Source organism: Manacus candei, unplaced genomic scaffold (genome assembly GCF_025592945.1).
Source record: "Manacus candei isolate 608988 ecotype Guabito, Panama unplaced genomic scaffold, ASM2559294v1 h1tg000073l, whole genome shotgun sequence".
In the NCBI taxonomy this organism is placed as follows: Eukaryota; Metazoa; Chordata; class Aves; order Passeriformes; family Pipridae; genus Manacus; species Manacus candei.
The window spans coordinates 3328450-3349605 of record NW_026138121.1 but is presented as its reverse complement, the minus strand read 5'-3'; the positions used below and the strand labels follow the sequence as shown (position 1 = coordinate 3349605).

The window sequence follows — 21156 nt, the reverse complement described above, 5'->3', positions numbered from 1 at the left end:
CACTTGGTTTAGAGCACTGGGCTTCAGTGCCAGTGTGGATCCTGTGCTGAGCACTGCTTGTGCACTGCTATCAACACCTGTGCTTGGTGAGAGGAGTCCTGTACACTGTATAATGAGGCTCCCAGCTGTAGCCCTGTAATTAAACACCTTTGTGATGGTGCTGAAATCCTGGGACCTGTGATGCTCAGCCCCAGGGCCAGTTAAAGGGACTGAAAGCCAGAAGTGAGCAGTTGCTGTGCTGTTTGACACCATATTTCATCTCCTCTGGGCTGAAGGCAACTTACTCAAAGATAAGACCTGTGAACAAAAGGTTTCTGTAAGGGAAAAACTGGACTAAGGACTTCAGTTGTCATTTGCTTGCTCCTGTAACAGGCTCTGCTTAGTGATAAACCAGACTCCTCGTGCACTTGTGATGAGTGACTCTTGTGCCAGCGACTGAGGGGACAGAACACTCCCATAATCCCCAAAACAGACTCCACATAATCCCTAGAGGTGTTTTTTTGTCATATATCACATCCATTTCTAACTAAACTGTTTCCCTGGAACATATTTAACTGAAAAAAAAAGTCATTGCTCTGCATGAATTGCTGCTGCTCTAGATATGGCTTGGTCTGGCCTAGTATCTCCTAGACAGAATTAAGCAAGTCTTGGCTAATGAAACAAAAATACTGTTGAAATGAATGTTACCACTGGTTCTTTAGCATGATAGCAACACCTAAATGTACACTGCTTCCAGTGTTTATCCCTGCATACACATAGGTTTAGTTGTGCAAAGCCCACACTTAATTTTTAGGCAGACTAAGCTTTCCCAGGCTCTGGACTTTTCTCATAGTCTTTGTAAACCTCACCTGCTGCTTCTTTAACTCCCCTGTCATACAGGTGTTCACAGAGCAAACCTCCTGTTCTAGAGCAGTGTATGACAAGGAGAAGGTAAATGACGATAAAAACTGACACGTTTCCTCAAAAAATCCCCTTTGAACCACAAAGTCCCCTCTTGGGGACCTCTGATGCTGTACTGAAACAGGTCTTGTGCTGGTTCTGAAGAAGTTGTCTTGGCAGATGGTTTTTAAATAAATCATAGTTTTCCATTTGTAACTGGGTTTAAAGTTTCACTGGGCCAGTTCTGTAGCACTGAAGAGCCAGCTGAGATCATTCACACTGTTGAAGTTGTGGTTTCAGTCCCTGATATTAAAACTGTTCTTAAATAAATGATCACTGTATTCCTGTTTAATGCCAGGGTACTACAGTTCTTCAGCACTAGGTCAAGGCAGGCTCTGTGTCCTGCCTGTTTTCAGGAAGCTTTTCTTCCCAAAACTCTACCTTGGGTTTCCACTGTGCATAGCTAAAAAGAAAAGTTTAGATGTCAAACATCCAGTTCCTCCTATTGCCACACACAAGCAAAACACAACAAAAAAGAGCCGTGGTGGATGGTGAAATCTATATGGACAGCAGGTCATTACTGATATATTAATTCTGGATTTAGAATTAAAGACCAAAAGAAAGTGCTTTTAGCAGCTGGCAGATGTTTGTTGTGCCACAGGATGGCAGCAGCTGCCCTTGACAAGGGACAAGGCAGCACCTCCCTAACTCTGCACGTTGCATTAAAGAGTATCTCCTTTCAGTTTTTTTACCATTTATATTTGGGTTTTTTCACTATCATAAGAAAAACACAGAAGAGCAACAGTTTAAGAGTCACTCATGTTATGCAGCTTGGCTTGGAGTCGATTGTACTGCTGCAAGCAAGGCTGGAGTAAACAGTCACATAGACACATAGGCAGCAGGGCACAAACACCAGCAATCCCACATCAATCCCTGCAGACTTTGCAGCTTTCTGCAAAGGAATTAGAGGGAATTCTCTGGGGTTTGTGGTTTGCTCAGCTGTCCCCACACTCCCCACCCGTCAGGTTTGGGGATGCTCGTCTAAAGAGGTTGTGGCTCAAGTAAAGGCTTCAATGTACACATGGCACACTTCATGGGGAGCCTGGCTCTGCAGCCAGGGCTGGATGAAAGAGAGGAGCATGCAAATAAGTTTAATTTTGAGGAGTGGAGAGAACAAGCCACACTCTGAAGACGAGCCTTTATGCTGCTGCTTGCGTTGCTCACCGTGCTTTCAATTTGAAGCACAACATTCCAGTTGGGACTTGTTACAAGTATGTGAGTTTCGTTCCTAATGAAAAGCTCAAACCCAAGAACTATTTATAGAAGCTGCACAAACTCCTCTCTCTGCCAGCCTGCCCAGCCAGCTGGATGTGAGTGACAGGGCTCTTGGGGCTTAGCTGCCCATTCATGCCTTGGCTGGGCTTCTAAAAACACCAAAATGGCCACAGGGTTTATATCAGCTGCTCAGGAGAAATTGGACCAAGCCCTGGCTAAGCTGGAATTCAAATTGTTGCTGAGCTACGTTTTCCTGTCCTTTTAATCTGACGTGCAAAGATCTCAATCTCACAGCACACACCCCACTTAAACAACGCTGGAAAAAAGTCAGACCACACGTGTGATAAAACAACACGTCCAGAAACATTTAATGCAAGAAGGTTGGTGTTCAATGGCACTCATAAATAAGAGACTTTGTTCAACACTTTACAGCTAAAGCTCTGTTATACTCCATTAGCTGGTGCTTTTGGGGAAGAGGCAGCTGCAGGGGATAATTTCAGTTGTATCATGACTCGAATGACCAAACTGCATCAGAGAGGGTTGAAGTGAGAGTAATTCCACTGCCAGGCTTCAGGGTTGCTCTCAGCACTGCCTGGGCTGTGAGGCAGCTTTGCTCCATTACTACCCCTTAGTTTTTTTTTTGCTTCTTCATCTCCTGTTGCTGAATTTACACAGGGAACCAGCTGGGGAGGAGCAGGGACAGGAATCCAAGTACCATTTTTTATCCACGTACCTGACAGAGTCACCTGCCCCAGGAGGGGGGAGCTCTTCCCCGTCCCTGCAGCCCTTGCTCTTCATCAGAGACCTCCCTTTGTCCCCAAGTGCTGTGGCTGCCAACAGCTCTGACAGTGGCTCCTTTGTCACACAGTTCCCAGCGCCCCGACAGAAATGTCTTGGTTGTTACTGAAACACTAGAATGCTGCATGCATTGAAAATGCATTCAAAAGAAGCAGGGATAGCCCAAAGTGTCTGAAGGACAGGAGAGTTCCACTGCTTAAAATGTGTGCTAACCAGTTTTACAACTGGGAGCAGAGTCCAGCCTGAGTTAGTGACAGCTCAGTCCACTGTGCATTCCCAGAATGGGTGTTCTGTGAATAATGGCTGTTCTATAAGGCTTCTAATAGTTAATTTATATGAATATGTCTGCTAGAAATGAGACACTCCATGCTCTGTGACATCATCTAACAACTCCATCTGAATTGTGTGTCTGGGTTGAAATAGTAAATGTGACATTGGAGTGTCACGTTTTGCTCTAAAAACTTGAGGATATGCTCAAGTTTAGAATTTGTGAGGTGGAAAAGTGCACACACCCCACACTTCTCCAGACCTGCAGTGGGCAAAAATCAATCTTGGAGGGCCAAAGTCTCCCAAAGAACATTTAAATTTAAAACTGCTTTTGAGAACTAACTTTGCAGTTATACTTTTTTCAAAACAATAAATTATCAGGAAGGAAAAAATTAAGTTGCAATATTATCAGAGAAGCTTCTTTGTTTTCTTCCAAGTTTAACTGGTGAAGCTTCATCCAACACTAAAACATGACCCTGAAGCCACTCAAGCAGGACCACAGCTTTACCTCCACAGATCAGTAAGAATCCTCAAGATGCTCCTTGCATGGAGAAACTTCTATGTTTTGAGGTGGGGGTTATTCCACGTGACACCTGGCACACTTCAACATCACAGAGTTACTCCATAATCACTTTTCTCCATAAACATTTTTTTTTTAAACCAACACCCAGATATTTAAAGCCAATTATTTCAATATTGGCTGCGGTGAGCATTGGAAATCTTCCAAGTCACTGCGACTTACTGGCATAAAAATGCCCTTTAAATTAGCTATTAGACTGATTATGGTATTTGCATTTTCATTTTATTCACAGCAAAGTAAAGTTCAGAATACTTTGAAGCTGCTGCAGTATCTGAAAGGGCTGTTAAATTACTGGGTAAAACTGGAAATAACATAGAATGCCAATGACATGACATGAATATCAAGATAACTTTTTGAGAATTCCACCATGAAGGAATATTTATCACTGAATTCCAGTTGAATTGTAGAGCAAAATCTGCTTACAGGCACATGTAGAGGTGTGTGCCAGGCAGGATAAGCTGGAGTGGAACTAATTTATAGCATTGAAAATAGAAAGTGCTTTCCATAAAAATAGACTAATGTCTCAAAGTGCTTTTAGTTTGTCAGTGATTAGACAACATTCTCTACAAGTTTTTACAGTTATCTTACAGAGATTTTCAGCAAGTTTACCTACGAGGAAGAGCTTTTATTTCTAGTTTCAGGAAGCTGGTTATTCAAAGCTTTGGTCAGCTATTGTGAGACCGCACTGCTCACTCTGGAGTATAAAATACCTTTTATCTTTAAGGCTTCTTGTATCTCCCCCCCACTGCACAGCCACAACCAGCTCCTTCAGAGGCAGCAGCAGGAAGCAGGCACAGGCACATCCAGCACCTATGGAAGCAGCGGGAGCCAGCTCCCTCAGGGATGTCACTGCAGCCACCCCACACCAGGACTGTAACTGCCTATAGTCACACTGAAATTTGGCTGCTTAGTCCCCAAATCAAGCAAACTAAAGCCAAGTCTCAGCAGAGCAGTTTATAAGGATCCTGTGGCTGAACTGTCAGGGGTGGGGGTTACATGGGTGTGAAGTGGCAAGAGACCCCTCAGGGGAAGCACCACCAGCACAGCACCTTGGCAAGTCACTGGCACCCACCAGCTGAAAAGAAAAGAAGGATTGCTCCACGTCCTAAGTCTCCAAAGGGCTTCAGAGCCGTCCATCCAGGCCTCACAGCCTCCTTCCACGAGGAATAATTACCAACAGAGACATTTCCAGTGACCAAAAGGCACAGCAAAGCAAGGCCCCTGCTCCCAAAGCTGCTCCCTGGAAGAGGAGGACAGGCCCCGACAGCCAGGAGCTGTTTTAAGGCATCAGCATAATTGATTTGCTCCAGGCTGTTGAAGGAGGTGGGGATGGAAGAGGTCAGGATCTGGACATCCTAAACTCTCTTTCTATCCCATTGGCCTCACACTCTTATTTTAATCCCCCTACCCTGAGCTATACACTGGTTTTCTTCCATAATGCACATCTCCCAGATGGTTTCTCCCTACTCCCAAGCACGTTGGAGTTAAACCAACTCAAAAAAAAACAATCCCAAACCAACTTTTCCAGTGGTGATGCTCTTCAAAGAGAACTAAGGACACTCTTTGGCTTTCTTAAGACAACCTATCAGGCTGCAATTCTGAAAATAATCCAAGGGGAAAATGGGGAAAAAGGCAAACCACGTTTGCTCAGGTAACAAGGCAGCGGCCTGTCTGCAGTAACTTACTCTCCATGACAGTCTTTTGAGACAAAAGTCCGAGTCCCAGGGTCATCCCCCACCTTCTCCAGCAGTAGTTTCAAGCAGCACGTTTGCTGGCTGGGTTGGGACCGTCCCTGGGGCCCATGGAGAAGGAAAGGACCATGCCAGGCACCTTCTCCTCCCTTCCCAGCCGGGGGCAGGTGGCAGAGCAGCCCCGGGGACGAGCCTACCGGTGGCTGCTCTGGTAGGCGTAGGAGATGGGCTGGCGTGTTCCGGGCCTGACCGTGAAGGTGTTGGTGGGTCCGCCGTACTGGGGGCTGCCGTGGGCAGGTCTGCAGGGAAAACAGAGGGAAAGTCACTGAAAGCCAAGGAAACCCTTTGGTTTTAATCAGGATTGCGATTATGTACTTTATTCTTGTCCTAGGGGAGCAGGGTGATTTTTGTGGCTTCGCGTCTCCAGCCAGTGATGTGGGGAGGAGGGGGAGATGGGCACCCACTGGGACCATCTGGGAGCAAGGTCACAGCTGGGACTAGAGAGGAGCCATGGACGGTCGTGAGGTGGCGGGAGGAGATCCCAGCTGGCAGCGAGCGCATGAGCCAAGGGGCAACGACTTCTCTGGAGCCAAATCCAAGGGACAGCGAGGACAGGGAAGGGTCAGCTGAGGGGGACACACGTACCTGCTGGCTGCCAGCACGCCGGCGGGCGAGAAATCCCCGTTCTGCCCCTTGTACTTGGCGTCGGCCCCGGCGCTCCCGTACACCGCGGCCTTCCCAGCAGCATCCACGGACGGCCGCCTGCCCTGCACCCCCGAGGGGCCGTTCCTGAGGGCAGGGCCCAGGCGGCGGGACCCCTCCCCAGCCACGGCGTTGAACCCCCCGGGGCCGTAGGAGGAGAGGGTGCCCGTGGCCCGGGGGGCTGCGGCCGCCCGGGGGTAGGAGCTGTCGGGCTCGGACACATACAGGCGCTTCTTGATCAGCGGGCGGGGGTTCGGATCGCGGCCGGAGTAGCCGCTGGAGCTGCTGTAATCCGGGAACTGGGGTGTTAAATCGCCGTTCCTCCGGCTCTTCTCCGAGGGCAGTGGGGCTGGCGCCTCATGGTTGCCCCCGTAGCGGCCCCCGTAGCCAGGCCACCTGAAATACCGCGGCTCCTCTGCGCCCCGGCTGCAGTCGGGGAAGCTGGGGCACTTACGGGTCTCCTCCCGGCTCGGGAGGGGACCCTCGTCCGCCTCGTTGCTGAATTCGGGGGGTGGGGGGATAATCCCGTAGTCCAGCGCCGTCTCCCCGTTCTCCTCCTCCCTGGGCACGGCGTGACGGGATGGGCTGGGCTGGTTGGGCTGCCCGGAGTCCAGGAGGCCCCGGAGCAGGCTGGAGGCAGCGGCTCGTCGGTGCCCGGGCAGGCCGGGGGGCTGTGCCTCACCCACCGCCCGCACGTCCCGGCCCTGGTCCGAGGAGCTGGAGAAGGAGGGAGCTTTGCTCCATCCAGACCCTGCTGAACCTGCTGCACACGGCCGGGGCACCACGGTGAAGGAGTAGGGCTTGGACTCGTGGCGGAAGAAGCTGGTGGAGGTGGTGTCCGACGAGGCACTGCTGAGTTTCAGGGGTGGCTTCGCCCGCAGTGCAGACCCCACGTCCCCGCCCTGGCGGCCCCGCTGGGCGCGCTGCCGGGCTGCCAGGAGCAGGGCCATGGGGGACCCCCGCTCCACCCGCTCCCCCGTCACCGGGTGGATCAGCACCTCCTCCTGCCCTGCTCCAGAGGCGCCCGGGGGGCTCCTGGCCGAGCTCCCGGGGCCGGGCGGTTCAGCTGAGCCTGGGGCACAGAGAGGCTCGGCTGAGCTGGCCCCAGCCCGGTGCACTTTGTACTGGAACACGGCCGTGCTGGGCTGTGCTGCCGGGCTCTCTGCGGGGGAGACGGGGGGCGAGGGGTAGGTGGGAGCAGGGGGCTCCTTCGCTGGTCCCTGAGGTGGGTCTGGGGGGCTCAGGTTGCTCTTGAGGGACCCAGGAGCAGGGGTCAAGTCCTCTGTGGCCTTGCCAGTGGTAGGAGTGGGATGGTCCTCATGATCTGTCCCATCCTTCTCCACAGCAGCCACTGGCTCTGGAAGCGGGCTCAGGACTGGCTTTGGCAGCAGCGGGTCACCTGCTTCAGGGAGACCCTTCTTCAGGTCAGGGGGGCTCTTCCTCTCATGTGGGGTGCTGATGCCATTCTCAGTGCCCTGCTTCTGGCCCCCGAGCCCTGGGGCAGGTTTCCCCTCTTTCTTCAGGGACAGCACAGCCTCCAGCTCGTTCCTGATCGTCATCACGCTGCGGGTGTGCGTGGCAGGGCTGCTCTCTGGAGCAGTGACCGTCGCGCTGGGAGAGCCCCCGTTGGTGCTGGGGGGGCTGCTGGGCACCTCTTTCTTCTCGCTGTCCCCTCCCTTAGGTAAGGCCATGTCCTTCCCAGCAGGTTGGGGCTCACTGACAGCGGGCTCCCGGCTGCCAGCACGGCTGGTCCTGCTGTCGGTGGGCTGGGAAGCAGGCGGCTTCTCCACGGGCCTCTCCTCCCTGCGCGGGGAGCGCAGCAGGGCCGACAGCTCGTGCCGCAGCTGGTTCAGGTTGTTGGCGTCCTTCCAGTCATCCTCGCAGGTCGGGTAGTCCGGAGGGGGCAGATCCAGGTCGTTGGCAGTGAGAGGCTCAGGTTTTGGAGGGGAGTCTCTCCCGGCTGTTTTCAGCGGGGGAATCTTCTCCACCTCGGGCAGAGGGGACCGGCGGCCGGCAGGACTCGCCCCTTGGCTGAGCCCTGGGCCCGGCTTGGGGCTCAGGGGCGGGGGTGTCAGCACAGCTGGCTTCGTGGCAGGTCTCCTTTGCTCGGCTTCTCCCCCCCCACGAGCCTTGGCCGCGGGTCTGATGGTGAAGCAGGGCGGGAGGGGGGGCCGGGTGTGCGGCTGCCTCGGGAAGGGCTCCTGCCGGACCGGCTGGTTCTCCTGCACGGGGATGGAGGAGGAGCGGGCCGGGGCCGGCGGGGGCACCTTGAAGGACCTGGGGAACGTGAGGTGGGGCTCGGGGCAGTGCTTGGGCTGCAGGCTCTCCTTGGGACTGGGGGCAGCGGGCACTCTGGGCTCGGCAGGGCGGAGAGGCCCCTCGGCATCCGCCTGCCTCGTGTTCAGCACCGTCTCGGATTTCCACTTGGAGATGCCGGAGGTGAAGGGCGCGGGGTCCTGGATGAGCAGCGAGGCACCCGGTGGGGCTGGGGGGATGAAGTCTGGAGGAGCTGGCGTGCTGGGGGAGGACAGGGCAGAGGCTGGGGGTGGCGGAGCTGCCACGGCAGGAGGGGGTGGCACCAGCTCGGGTGGCGGAGGCGGCGGTGGCTGCAGCACTTCGGGGGGTGGAGGGACCGGCGAGGCCGGAGGGGGTGGCACAGGCGCCGGTGCTGTTGGAGGGGGCGGTGGGGGCACTGATGGTGGTGGGGGGATGTCTTCATCCAGGTCATCCCCCTCCAGAGCCTGTGGGCGCAGGTCCCCCACGGAGCTGTACATCCGGTAGTTGCCATTGATCCGGGAGCCAGAGCCTGGAAAAAGGAGCAAGAGCACAGCAGTGTGAGCACCTTCTCCACCAGCCTTGCCGTGGCCAGTGGTCCCCCCAGAGAGCCAGCCTCTTGCTCAGCTTGTTCAAAGTCACTATGCCTCACCCCTTGGAAATTAATTCATTTCCAATGGCTTCAAAAAATAATTAATAGTAGGCTCTATTTTGGCAGGGAACTCTCAGGAGCAGACTGTCTGCTCCAGAGTTCCAGCCACACACACTTCCTGCCCTGAGGGCACAGCCCTGCTGAGCACTTTGTGCTGGCCAGGACTCAGCAGAGAAGATCCCTTACCAAGAGCTGCTTTTTCCTCAAAGTCTTCTGGCACTGAGGGCGTTGGCACAGCCACCCCATGGGATTCTTGGGCATTCTGTAAGAGTTAAAAAAAAGAGAGCTGTTAGTTTTACGCCCAGGGTATCAGAGAGAAGCAGCTGGTTATTTGTCCACACAAACAGGGGCCTGATGGATCTTCTCAAGACATGGAGGTCTCTGTGGAAGCTGCTGTTGACAGGTGAGTCAAGTGATGAGGGCTGCATGAGCCATGGCCACAGTTCCCTGTGGTCAGGTGCAGAGGGGCTGGACAGGAGCATGGCTATTTACATCCCTCCTCAGAGCTCCCCAGCCCACCAGCAGCAGCACTGGCTTCTCACCATCCATGTACCAAGCACACTGAACAGCTCCCATGGGTTCTGTGGGTCTTCTCTCCAGCAAGCACTGCCAGCTCACACCACAGCTACACACACACACACACCACCCTGGAGTCACAGACAGACCTCCAGCTTTCTGGGAGACCGGCACCAGCATATCTGAACACCCCGGGGAAAACTGCTCCTTGTGTGGTTTGTGTTCCACTCTCAATTACTCCCTTCACATTCATGCTGAAAACTCAGCAGTGCCTTTAGCTGGCACAGGACCATGCAATTCAACAGCCCACACATCCGTGGGGATGCCTCCAGTGAGGGCACTTTGGGTAATTACAGCCACCCAGAGAGAGAGATCCAGGCTGACTCACCCGAGAGCTGATCAGGGCTCCACCTCACACACCTGCCAGGAGCAGAAAGCCTCTCCTTCCCCCAGTGACTCACTGCTGGGACTGCTCTGAGGGGCCTGCAGTGGCTCAGGAATGTCCATTAATGCTCCCATGTGCAAACCCAAACTGGTGCTGGGTCAGGCACAGGCACAAGTGAGGCAGTGGCTGGACTGTCACACAGCAGCACTGGGAGAGACCGAGTCCTGGGGACAATTTTGGGTGCTACAAAGATATGAAATTATTAGAGTGTCCAAAGCAGGGACACAAAAATGGTGCAGGGTCTGGAGAGGCCATACAAGGAGCAGCTCAGGGCACTTGGTCTGTTCAGCTGGAGAAGAAGAGACTGAGGGGAGACTCACTGGAGGCTGCAGCTCCTCACAAGGGGCAGCTCCAATCCCTACTCTTTGTGAGCAGTGACAGGACCCAAGGGAATGGCTGGATCTGTGTCAGGGCAGGGTCAGGTTGGATATCAGGGAAAGGTTCTTCCTCCAGAGGCTGGTTGGGCACTGAACAGGCTCCCCAGGGCAGTGGGCACAGCACCAAACCTGCCAGAGCTCCAGGGGTGTTTGGACAACACTCTCAGGCACAGGGTGGGATTTTGGGGTGTCCTGTGCAGGGCCAGGAGCTGGACTGGATGATCCCTGTGAGTCCCTTCCAGCTCAGGATATTCTCTGATTCCATGCAATGACACTCTGTGAGCAGCAAACTCGCAGATGCCCCAGGCAGTGGTCAGGGACATCCCATCCCATTCCCAGGCTCCAGGTCCACCCTGTCGCACTCCTGCTCCCCCCAGGCAGCAAAGCTGTTTGCACTGTTAACAGCCCTTTACAAAGGAAACATTATCCTGCCATCAGCCTGCCCCTCTCCCGGAGTGGTTTCCTGCACACAAAAGCCCGGATAATGACTGAGCCCCTGCCCTTTGCCTTTCACTGCCACTATCACCATTTTTACATCAGGCTGCCACGGAATTCCAAAGTCTCCTTGAGCAAAGGTCAAGTTGGGTTTATTCATCCAGCCCCTTCCAGGCTCAGACAGCACGTTAAGGTTTCACACAGCCCTGGTGTGGAGAGCTCAGGAGATGCCTGATGGGCAGAGCTGATTTAACAGCAGCAGCCTGGGCTCCTGCAGAAGAGCCCTGGAATGCTCCAGCTTTGGACAAAACAATAAGAAAATACACATATTTCACTTGCTAGGTCCATCACCCTGCAGATGACCAAGGATCCTCTACAACCACACGGGAATGAGCCAGTTACTGGTGAGCCAGGAGTGAGTGAGTGGGAATTCACATTCCTAGGATTGCAGGATGGATCAGACAACATTTTGCTGATGGAGAAGCCAAGGTCTGCTAAGGCATCAGGACAGATCTGTTAGTGGCAAAACACCAGGCTAGGTGGGCCTTGTATCTTTAATATCTAGCTATATATCTATCTTTATATATATATATATATCCTTTTATATATACTTATATATTTTTATATATGTATAAAATCTGAGAACTCTTTATTGGTCCTAAAGATACAGGACAAGGTAGAAGAAAGATCCTTAACTTCAACTGAAAGCCAGAGGGAAGGCCAAGGACAACAGAGGTATTTTAAGAGCCAATAATGACACTGTCCAGAGTAATGAGATATCAAAAACTACAAAGAAAAAAAACCCCAGCAGCTCCCATTTGCTATGGAAATCCATTGCTGCCAGAGCACACCGAGGATACCTGCTCATTTACAGGGCAACAAAGATGTCTGGGCACTGAATTCAAAGCAGAATATGCATCACATGTTTGGAGAGGAATGGAAAGGGACTGACAGTCGGAAGAGAGGTATGCAAAGCTGGAGGAAACAGTCTGCACTTCATAAATGAAGTGGTAATTTTGGACATGTCATTTCAAACTGGGCAAGCCTGTTTCACACCAAAAACTTCTGTTAGCAGTTGCTAATGCTCAGCATCTCTCTGAAAAAAACACCCATCCCCACGTCATGAGCTGGCTCCTGAAATGGAAAGCATCCCCAGTACCCTGCCAGAGCCTCCAGAGATGGCTGGGAAGATTGTTCCCTGCCTTTGCTCGGGGTGTGGCCAGCCCTGCAAACCTCCAGCTGATTCAGAGCAGGCTCAGGGTGCTGGGCCAGGAACCTGCATTTCCAGTTCGTGGTACCCACATCAGATTTGTGCAGGGGAAGCTTTCACTGGAACCACCAGGAATCACTTTTCATCCTTGGAACACAGTAAGATGTCCCCAGTTGTGGGAAATAAAATAAGGGTTTTTTATATGTGAAGTTGTAAGGTATCCAAGTTCCAAACTGGGTCTTTTTAAATATAAAGTTCCTAAAACTTAAAATCTTTCTGGGCCACTTGGCAAATTCTGAACATAGGGGTTTCTTTTTCCTCTCTGGGCTAAGAACAAAGGAAATCCATTATTTTTCACAGAGGACTCCTCACAGCCAACTGGAAGGAAGGGAAAGCCCCTTTTTGGAGAAAAAGAAACCTTTTTAGGCAAAACTGAATATATTAAACTTATCTGAAAAAGGGTGAGATTTTGTAAAACTATAAAATGCATGAGATTTAAACCCAAGGGGTCTTTCACCCCAGAAACTTGGTGAAAAGAAGACCCAGCACGCTGAATAAATTCTTCCTTGTTGATACAGTTTCTTTGTTCCATGAGTTTATGCCATCTTTCTAAATTTAACAGAGAATTTTTTTCCCACACAGTGAAGGGAGCCTGCCCGTCCTCGTGGTCCCTGCTCTCTCAGGACTCTTCCCACCCATTAAATGAACAAGGTTTGAGGTTGCCTGTTAAAAAGACCACCCCAAAATAACAACTGCTGAGCACTCTGGGCTCTCAGGGAGGCCGAGGATTCCTCCAGATTCCTCCAGAAATGAACTCCTTGTTTCTGAGCCAGGGGAGTTTGGTGGTGAGCTGGAGGAATTTATTCCCCCAGGATGCCAAAGCCCTGCCTGCACATGCAGTGCTGGGGAAGGCAGCAGGTCAGGGGGATGTGGTGGGACCCCCTCCTCCTGCAATCCCTGGCGTGGGACAGCCAAAGGTGATCCACAGGGAAGGAAAGTGCTCCACGTGGGAAGAGCTGCCAGGTGCAGAGGCACAGGGAGCTGCAGGGCAGGGTGTGTTCATCCTCCTGACTCACTGAGCTGCTCCTCAGAGGGGGGGTGGGAGGAAAGGGTTAAGGCAGGAGCTGCAGAACAGCCCAGTGCAGGTATGGACGTGGCAGCAGAAGCCTCTGTGCCAGATCAAATCATAATCAAACCTCGTCAAAATAGTGCAAAAACCACCCAGCACAGGCTGGTCCTTAAAAATATGGCTTATTCCTGCTAATTTCTTCAGTTAAACCTGTCACTGTCAGAAGAGAAGCTCAGGTTTGTGAGGGACAAACAAGGGCAAAAGAGCCCCAGGGTTGGCTGTGCCCCTGTAGGCACCAAGGCTTGGGTGACTGCCCTCAGGATTTATCCCAGGGGCATTCCAGCTGTTCATTCCTCTACCACACACACTTCCACTAGCAAAGCATTTGAAAGCTCTAAAAAAATGCAAAAGGCAGCTGCACCTTAAAATCCTGCTGATACAGTCACACCTCCAAACCTGTGCTGCTGCAGAGGAGGTTTTCAGGCACAGTCCTATGGTTACTTGTCCTGGATCCCAGATGAGGTTTTTCACCTGCTGGGAGTCTTTTCCAAGGTATCACAGAGGGAACAACCCCTTTGTAACCCCACAACTTCCCAATTACGCTTTCAAATAGATAAATAAACTCCCCTCCTGCTTTGTCCTTCAGATAACACCAGCAAAACCCCACGAACACCTGATTGTGTCACCAGACCAGCCCATTTTCTGCTGAAGGTGATGGTTGCTCTGAAGGACAGGCATGCACAGGGAAAACCACTCCTTGCTCTCAGAGAGGATCTCCCCATCAAGACTAAAGGCTTTTAACTGTTATACTGTCTCCACTGACTGAGGGTTTCAATTCAGATTCAGCTCCTGCCACCTCTAGAATCTCTCTGAGCAACCTGGTCTAGTGGTTTTAGGTTCCTTCCAGCCCAAACCATTCCATGATTCTATGAATCCTGCTCCTCACTGTGCTCTTCAGGGAATAAGACCCCTGGAAAGGTGTGGTGCATGGGGGAGGAGAGCTTGCTCAGCACACACAGCAGGGGAACCTCAAAGCCAGCCACAAGCCAGTGTGGTTTCTGGAGTTAAAGCCACCCCCAGGCCCTCTGGTCTGGCTGTGTTGGCCCTTTGCTGTTCCAGTCCCTGCATCCAGCTGCTGCTGGAGCACTGGGAGCTCTCCAGGGAATGGGTTTGTTCATACAGAGATTGAAAAAAATCACTCCCTGCACACCTGCAGCATCACCTCCTTGTTCCTCTGCTGCAACAGGACACAGCTCTGCTATTGCTGTCTCCAGCAAGATGCCTGATTCCAGGAGAGATACTGCCAGTAGTGGTTGGATAAACTGCAGTGCAAGCCTGATCTATCATCTACATGCTCAGCAATTTTTTGTTTTTAATTGAAAATGCAAGTCTGACGATGCTCACGCCTCTCCCTCGAGTACCTCGCCTGTGTCCAACACCAGCCCTGAACTCACATCACCTCTTCATCCCTCCTCTCCAGTGTTATTACAGAGTGGTTTTGCTTTTCATTTATTCTCTCCCCTGGGGTAGAGGATGAGAGCAGCAGCCAGCCCAGCTGGTTCTGGGCACCAGTTCCACCACGGTGTTGCAATGAACCCCAGCAGCGAGCTGGGTACTCACCAGGGGGAGGAAAGTCAGCAGCGGCCGGACCCTGGGACGAGGTTTCAGTGTTGCTGTGCCAGAGTCTGTCACCGTCCCAAAGCGATTGTCACCGTAATACACCTCGATCACATCACCTGAGGGGAAGAGAGGACTGTTAGCAGCCAGCACTGGGATTGGGAAACAGGGAAAACAACGCTGGACAGCACCGGATTTTAAAAAGCGCTGCGGAGAATTTGCTGCATCAGCTCCCAGGAACGTGCAGAACCCACCAGATTCTGAGCAGAACCTGGGGTTTTTTTGGGGGGGTGAGTTGAAGACAGAGGGAGAAAGGTCCCAGGTGTGCAGGACAGGCCCTGACAATCCTGTCACACACCTGCACGGCACAGAGAGCCTTCCCAGAGCTCTGGATGATGGAACTGAGTGAGCCCAGGTGCCAAAATCAATTCTGAAGGGCTGATTCCAAGTAGCAGATAACTTAAATCTACCCCGGGGGGGGGTCAAAAGTTAGCACAAGCACTCAACTCACTCCCCTCCCAGATTACATTTAGGGAAGGAAAATGCTTCAGGAGCAATTGGATCATCCCTTTGCAGTACTGGGAGGATCCAACCCCCAGGAGAGCAGGGCAGGTGTGCACAGAGGTGACACAAACCAGCTCAGAAGCAGGATCCAACCTTGGCTGATCTGTCAGCAGCTGGAATTGAGGAGGGAGGCAGAGTAGAAGGAGGCAGGAGAGCTGAATAGAAGGAGGGAGAGCTCCTGCCCTTCCTCACTCTGCTCTGTGGGCAGAGCGCTTGCACTGAGGCACAGAATTAATTCCAGGAGCTTCACTCACCCCTGTCACTTAGTGGAGAGGGACAGCAGAGGTGTCCCTGGGCACTGGCTGCCCTGGCTCGTGCCAAGCAGGACCAGGATGAGAGAGGGAAACCCCTTCCTGCACCACTGGGACACAGTGATGGGAACAGGACACGCAGGGGCTTCCCAAGGAGGCTGCAGCTCCATCCCTGGGGATGCTGCTGGAGCCATTTGTTTCTGACCCTGATGCAATTGGCACTGGGGGCCAGATGGTGCTCATCAGACTTCCACACCCCATCCTGCCTTACAGGGAAATGCTCCAAATGACTTCCCCCAAAATACTACTCTGGATGGAGACACTGCAGCTGACAGCCCCAGATCCCCAGTGCTACAAGCAGGAGAAGCCATCGGGTGCTCCTGGTTCCCAGCCCTGTGCTTTCACCTTGAACCACACCTTTCTGGGCCTGGTTTATTTCTGACAGTGAATAAAGCTCATAAAATTAATTTAATTACGTTCTTTGTGTCTGATTAACAGCATGAATTAACAGGCAGAAATATTGAAGCATGTAAACCCCACCTTGGCTGGAAGGAGATACACAAATAACTCGTAGCCAAGGAGACAGACATTAAAGAAAATATGAGGGTTTGAGGAAGGAGGGGGAAAGGAACAAAATGGCTGTGATTGGAGAGAAAACTCTGCAGGAGGGTTCCCTCCCAGCAGAGTCTGATAGTGAAGAAGGAAGAAGGGAGGTGTAGGAGAAGGAAAAAACAACCAACCTCCCCCTCCACCCCAAAAGGCAGACACCAACAAGTAAACAGCTTGTTGTTTTTTTTTTGCCCCCCTAAAAAGTCTGGGGGCAGAGTCCTCAAAGCTGCTCCCCCTGCTGAAGTGTGAGGCACACAAACAGTTTCTGTCAAGTGTCCCCACCCCACCCCAGGCTGCCATGGCACACAGCTGAGCTCCTCACCAAGGCTCTTCCCTCCTGGGACGGGCAGACATCAGGAGGGAGCTCCCAAGGAAACAGCTTTACACCAAGTCTAGTGGAAAACAAGAGGAGGGCAAACGCTTCTGTGAGCATCCCACGGAAAGGAAAGCACTTGCATGAACACCTGGAATGAAGAACCTGACCACACCAGGGGCTGGGCATGAGCAAGCACAGCCTCTGCTGAACTTACAGGTTTGGAGGCAGATGAATTCCACACAGCCTTGGAACATGCCACGGAGTCCAGCAAGCACGTAAGCTTTTCCTTTCACCCACCCACTACACCACAGGTTAGGCTGGGATACACCCAGGAGTGTCCATCATGCTACCACTGTCCTCACAACTTCCTCTCCCTTATCCCCAACTTCTCCCACTACAAGGGATTCTTTACAGCAGCTTTCAAACTACTAATCAGCCTGGACTTCAGTCAGTGTGGTTCTCCCAAGGGTTTAACACTTCCCTGCCTGGGAGGGGCCCGAGCACACAGGAGGAGCTGCTGGAGCCCCAGGGAGGGCAGAGAACCCAGCAATGAACCTGGAAGTGTCCAAGGCCAGGTTGGACAGAGCTTGGAGCAAGCTGGGATAGTGGAAGGTGTCCCTGCCCACGGCAAGGGGGTGGAACAAGACGATCTTTAAGGTCCCTTCAACCCAAACCACTCTGTGATTCTGTGATGATTAATTTTATGGGTGACCCCACATTCAGTGAGTAAGCAGCAAGAATTAAGGCCAATGCACTACAAGAGTTTGGACTCAGCCAGCTTTGTGGAGCAGTGATAGAACAGCTCTGAGACTTGAAACGATGAGAGTTTTATATTAAACAAGTCACTGGGTAAACTCAGTGAGAAACTGGATTAAAGATCACAAGGACTTTGATCCTAGATTACTAAGCATCTCTAACCTGAATGCTTTTAATTAAAGTAAAATGAAGTGCTTGTAGTTGTGTTTTCTTTGCTAGATAAACAGGACTTGCCTGCTGAGAGGCTGTCACCAGTAAGACCTGTGCTCTGCCAGCCTCCTTTCCTGGAAGGAGGGATCAGGAAAAGCAGCCTGGGAGGCTGTCGGAAGCGGCTGCCCTCAAATGACTGGCCCTGCTCTGGCCACTTTTTGACATTCAGCCTGTCCTGGAGACATTTGTGTCCGCTCAGCCACGGGAAATTCAATAAACAATTTGCAAAGCATGCAATGGAACCTCTTCCTCCTTGGGGGTTGCATCACCTGGAGTAGGCGCAGCAGGTTTGGCCCCAGGTTTGGCACCGGGGTATCCACAGCTCCCAGAGAGGAGGAGGAGGAGGAGGAGGCATCAGTCACTATATTCAGGAATCTCTGAGTCAGGGACATGCAAACCTACACCCATTTCACATTGCTCAACTTGTGTTTACTTTGTATGAGAAACTAAGGTGGGGATTAGCAGGAGCAGTGGACTCCTCTTGGCAGCAGCAGCAGCGGTGGTGGCGTGAAGCTATGCAGGAAATATTCCAGAAACAGGGCCAGGGATGGGGCTTCCCCGGGTAGGACTGTGGAGCTGTGGATACCCAGGTGCAATAAAACCTGCCCCTTGGACTGAGCTGTGAGCTCACCATTCCTCACACCGACTCACAGCACTCCAAACGTGGTCACCCAGCCTTGGGGTGTCACACCACCCTCCACAAACTAAACTAAGGACAGAAGCACCAAGAGGATGCTCAGGATTGATTCAACAGCTCCTATTTAGGCTCAGATTTCAGCACTCCCAGCTTTTCCTTTGCAATCTGACCCACACCTGAACGGAATGCTTTTGTACTGCAGAACTGCAGCCACGGAAATCAGGCTTGTAATAAGCAGACACAGCAACTTTCTTTCTTTCTTTTTTTTTTTTTTTTTTTAAATCCAAACCACATCAGAGAGAAGCTGGAATCCTCCTCAGATTTACGACAGTTAGAAATCAGCAATTTTCCTCCTGCGTTGCAGAGCTGCATGAAACTCCCTGTCACATTTTCATTTTATCTTGGTTTCAGCAGCTTGGCCTTTGGGGTGTAACCACCTTGCAGTTGCTTTCACAGACAATACTTCACCCTGCACAGCTCAGCAGGCAGCGCTTCCACTTTTTTTTTTTTTTTTTTTTTAATCTTGGAAGACTTTGTTGGGCTCTTGCAGCCACCAAACTCCATCCACAAACTGCTATCTTCTATCTACCTGGCTCCATTACTATTAATTTGGCTCCCTCCTCCGTGAGCCTCCAGGGCACCGTATTGCAATTAAAACCACAAAGAAACACAAATAAATCCCGAGGAATATGCAACCCTCAGCTCCCCCCAGCGCTGCGAGAAAACAGGTTTATGAGTAAATAACTAAAAGCTGGGGAAGGCGCGGATCAAACATGGCGTGGGAAAGAGCGACGGGGAAGCAATCAAACAGATCCACAACGACTTCGCAGCCTGTTTTAGTCGGGTTTAACCTCCCGGAGAGTGGCGAGCCCGCCGGGAAGGACCCTCCCGGTTTGCGCATCCCGGGCCCGCCGAGCGCGCCGCGGAGCTTCCCGACGGGGCGGTGGATGAGCCGCCGCCGCTCCCCGTCCCCATCCCACCCTTTTCCCACCCGTTCCCGGCCCGCACCACCCCTTGGCCAGGCACAGCACAGCCCCCGAGCCCCGGGGAGGGCGGGTTTGGGGACACCGACGGTTTGGGGACACTGACCGGTGCCACCCGCGCTGTCCGAGGTCACCTCCTGCGTGAAGATCCAGGGCGGGTTGGTGGCGAACAGGGAGGTGGCGGTGGGGCTGGAGTGGCGCTTCCCGAAGAGGCGGCTGAAGGTGCCCTGCACCGAGTGGTGATGGTGCTTCTTCATCCTGGCGGAGCCGGGCGCTCCCAGCCGGGCATCCCCGCGCCGAGCCGGGACGGGAGCGGGGCCACAGCGGCGGCGGGAGGGGCGGGGATGGTCCCACCCCCGGACCCGCCCTCGCCAGGTGCCCCTGGAGTGTTTTCCGATCAGTCACACGCCGAGCGGTTGGGTTTGAGAGTCGGGGAATAACCTGAGTTGGAAGGGGACGCACAAGGATCATCGAAGTCCAGCTCCTGTGCCTGCACGGGACAGCCCCAAAATCCCACCGTGTGCCTGAGAGCCACGTTCCTGGGGACACATCCTGTAGGAAACCAGACATTTAATACCGTAGGAAAAGGACCTTGGCTGTAGTAAATGCTTATTACCCACGTGTTGGCATCAGGCAGAAGGGAAAGGAATAACAGAACCATAAAGTATCCTGAGCTGGAAGGGACACACAAGGATCATCCAGCCCAGCTCCTGGCCCTGCACAGGACACCCCAAAATCCCACCCTGTCCCTGAGAGCGTTGTCCAAACCCTCCTGGAGCTCTGGCAGCCTTGGGGCTGTGCCCACTGCCCTGGGGAGCCTGGGCAGTGCCAACCACCCTCTGGGGGAAGAACATTTCCTGAGATCCAACCCAAACCTCCCTGACACAGCTCCAGCCGTTCCCCCAAATCATTTCTTGTTTCAGGTACAAAAGCAAATTTCTAGCATTGCTCATGATTTTTTGAGTCAGGCAAGCAAAAATCGAGAGTTAATGAGTAACACTGGCTATTAACAAATGCAGGGGATTCTGGAGAACTTTAAACCCAAAATAGCTGTGGAAACATTAACTCTGAAACACAGCTCCCAGCTTCAGGCTCAGGTCATCTTGTATCTATTTCTATTTCCACCACATTTTAGAGTCAAAATGATACAGATTTCTTTTTTTTTCAGTGATAAATATAATTTCTTTAATCACTTTGGAATTACGCTTTTCTTGTGAAAAGCATCTTTTTTTTTTTTTTTGCCTTAAAGTACAAATTAGGGCAACATATTAAATCCCCCATGAACAGCGAAAAATCAGCACTGTTGTGATATTCTAAAAGGAAAATCCTGGCACAAAAGGAAAATCATGGCACAAATTGCCAGGCAGCACTTAAATATTAAGTGAATAAACGTGAATGGCAAATGGAGAAGGAAAAGGAGAGTTAAAAAGTTAGAACTCAATGCTTTGGTTGTGGTATAGGGGCTATAACAATTTCGGGGATTTTCCAGGGAATTTAACCTGGGCTGCAGATGTGCAGCTCCATGGAGGGGGATCTTCCTGGCTGGGAGGGGTCAGCCTGCTCCTGCTGCTCCCAAAATCCGCTGGAGGAGCGGCAGGTGACGCCGAAGGGGTGGCTTTGTGCCGAGCAGGAGGCCTGCAATTAGTGGGACTGGCACCCTTTGTGACAGTTATCTTAACTGCTCTCTGTGTGAGACAGGGCAGGGAAACAGCTCCTCAAACACCTGCCCTGGGACACACCACGGGGACCTGTTTTAGCCAGGATGGCAGGAAAAGGGATAGTCCTGCCTGCAGGGAAGAGGGGTGATAGGATGGAAACTGGGAAACAGCAGTGCTGGAACCAGATCCTGCTGAGCTCCAGACAGAGTCACAGAATCAATTAGGTTGGAAAAGACCTCTGAGGTCGTTGGATCCAACCTCTGGTGTTTTCAGAAAATTCACTGGCACGTCTCAAAAGCAGAAATCAGGGGAAATGAGGGACCCGCCCACAAAGGATGTGATATCTCTGCAAGGTAGGCAAGGCATAAGTGCTCACTGATATCCA

General features: G+C 52.3%; 1 protein-coding gene across 2 annotated transcripts; it reads right to left on the bottom strand.

Moving 5' to 3' along the window:
- Window positions 1-1356: 1356 nt before the first annotated feature.
- Window positions 1357-19740, bottom strand: CUNH6orf132 (chromosome unknown C6orf132 homolog). 2 transcript variants are annotated; one of them, XM_051808538.1, is made up of 5 exons: window positions 19220-19739; window positions 14791-14906; window positions 9305-9380; window positions 6136-8998; window positions 1357-5789 (listed from the first exon to the last, which is right to left on the bottom strand). In XM_051808538.1, exons 1-5 carry the CDS (start codon window positions 19368-19370, stop codon window positions 5684-5686), a joined length of 3312 nt encoding a protein of 1103 aa, XP_051664498.1. In that variant the 5' UTR covers window positions 19371-19739; the 3' UTR covers window positions 1357-5683. The 2 variants fall into 2 exon arrangements, with proteins under 2 accessions (XP_051664498.1, XP_051664497.1); XM_051808537.1 differs by lacking the exon at window positions 1357-5789 and having other exon boundaries at window positions 5801-8998; window positions 19220-19740.
- Between the last annotated feature and the right edge of the window lie 1416 nt (window positions 19741-21156).